We start from the raw sequence: 1591 nt of genomic DNA on the forward strand, positions 1-1591 counted from the left end.
CTGTTGTCCAAGTTCTACAGCCTGTTTATGACGTAGAACTACAAATTTGTTTTTATTCTGTTATACTTTATGTAAAAGTGAAAATGACACCGGCTACGTGTGATGTCAGATTTCAAACGGTGATTAATGTATAAACACACAATGCAATGAAAGCACAATAGTACTAAAAACGGTATGTGCTTTACCAAACCGAACCGGAGGCGAGCATCGAGCAATCGATGTTTGATGCTCGACTTAGACTCGGCACGCAACATATTAAGAACCTCATTTTAATCTGTATTTTGTATTTCAAAAAATCTTTTACAGTACAGTTTTACCTATTTTGTATGGCTGAAGGGTATTGGGACTAAAAGAGGCACTGCGACCATCATATTGATTATCTTTTGTTGCAGGCCCTAATTGCTGTACACAGATTACGAGGTATCCGTACTCATTGATGGAGTAGGGTTGGTTGGTAGTAATTCTGTGCCCCAATTTGGTAAGGCATAGTCAAATAGACTAACGACCTTTCTGGGATTAGAATTCCGTACCTGATATGGTGTTAAAAGTTAGCGTCCGAAGAAATAGTTTCTTGCAAATCCAAGGGCTTCACAATGACGAAGCAGGTGAGCGGACGTTTCAACTGCAAGGTTGCAGAAGCGGCAGTTATCACATCCGACAATTCCGATGTTCTTTAGGTGATAATGATCAGGACAGTGTCCGCTAACAACTCCCGTGTAGAGAATGAGCTCACCACGCTTGAGATCGAGAAGCCTCTTGGTTATAGCAGGGCTTGGAGAGATTAACTGTTTAGCTTGTCTGCAACCCTGTGTATTGTTCCATCGGTTAGCTATTTCTAGCGTTTCCCATGGTTTATGTTCGCGCTTGACGGTGGATTTCAAGGTGCCTGGAAAAGGCTCAGGTCCAATGAATTGCTGTGCTGATCCTTGCTTTGTGAGGCAGTCGGCGATTTCATTGCCCTCGATGCCACAGTGTCCAGGTACCCAGTACAGTAGAACTTGATTCTGCCGGGATACCTCTCGTAAAGCTGAGCTGCACTCCCAAACTAATTTGGACGCGCATTTGGTGGACCTCAGTGCCAATAGTGCAGCTTGACTGTCCGAGAATATGCCGATTTTTGCGTGCCTGTAGTTACGTTTAAGACATATCTTAGCGCAGACGAGTATCGCATATACTTCTGCTTGAAAAACACGGTGTGCCATACACCCATTGGAATAGTTTCCTTAACACCGGGCCCGTAGACTCCGGAGCCAGTGTTGGATTCTATTTTTGAATAATCTGTATAGAAACAGATGATGCCTGATGGTAGTGCAGGACCATCTTTATTCCAAATGTGGCGATTGGTTTCGATCACCTCAACGTCAAGATTGTTCTGAAGCGCCATTGAGTCTGATGCTGTGGTGACAAAAGGTGTAAGTTCAAACTCCCTTAAAATGTGAAGATGAACAACCTGGTCGCCTTCGAATATTGTTTTATCTCGTTGCAACCTTGGTGCAGAGGCGGGGGAGAGAACACACCCTTGTGGGCAGCCTTTCGTCGCTGTGACCGTAATCGAAGCATCTCCCTATTGGGCTGTGATTTCTCTGCTCGA

At 44.3% G+C, this 1591-nt stretch overlaps 1 protein-coding gene across 1 annotated transcript; it reads right to left on the minus strand.

The window, feature by feature from the left end:
- Positions 1–548: 548 nt before the first annotated feature.
- Positions 549–1384, minus strand: LOC129716760 (uncharacterized). The gene is made up of 2 exons (XM_055666600.1): positions 1176–1384; positions 549–1125 (listed from the first exon to the last, which is right to left on the minus strand). Exons 1-2 carry the CDS (start codon positions 1382–1384, stop codon positions 549–551), a joined length of 786 nt encoding a protein of 261 aa, XP_055522575.1.
- Positions 1385–1591: the final 207 nt, after the last annotated feature.

This window comes from Wyeomyia smithii, chromosome 1 (genome assembly GCF_029784165.1).
Source record: "Wyeomyia smithii strain HCP4-BCI-WySm-NY-G18 chromosome 1, ASM2978416v1, whole genome shotgun sequence".
Taxonomy (NCBI): Eukaryota; Metazoa; Arthropoda; class Insecta; order Diptera; family Culicidae; genus Wyeomyia; species Wyeomyia smithii.

Excerpts from the sequence above, each read along its gene's own strand:
- LOC129716760 (XM_055666600.1), bottom strand. The coding sequence starts at position 1,384 with ATGGCGCTTCAGAACAATCTTGACGTTGAGGTGATCGAAACCAATCGC. Across the intron at positions 1,126-1,175 it reads ACCGTGTTTTTCAAGCAGAA|GCACGCAAAAATCGGCATAT; the intron begins GTATATGCGATA and ends ACGTAACTACAG.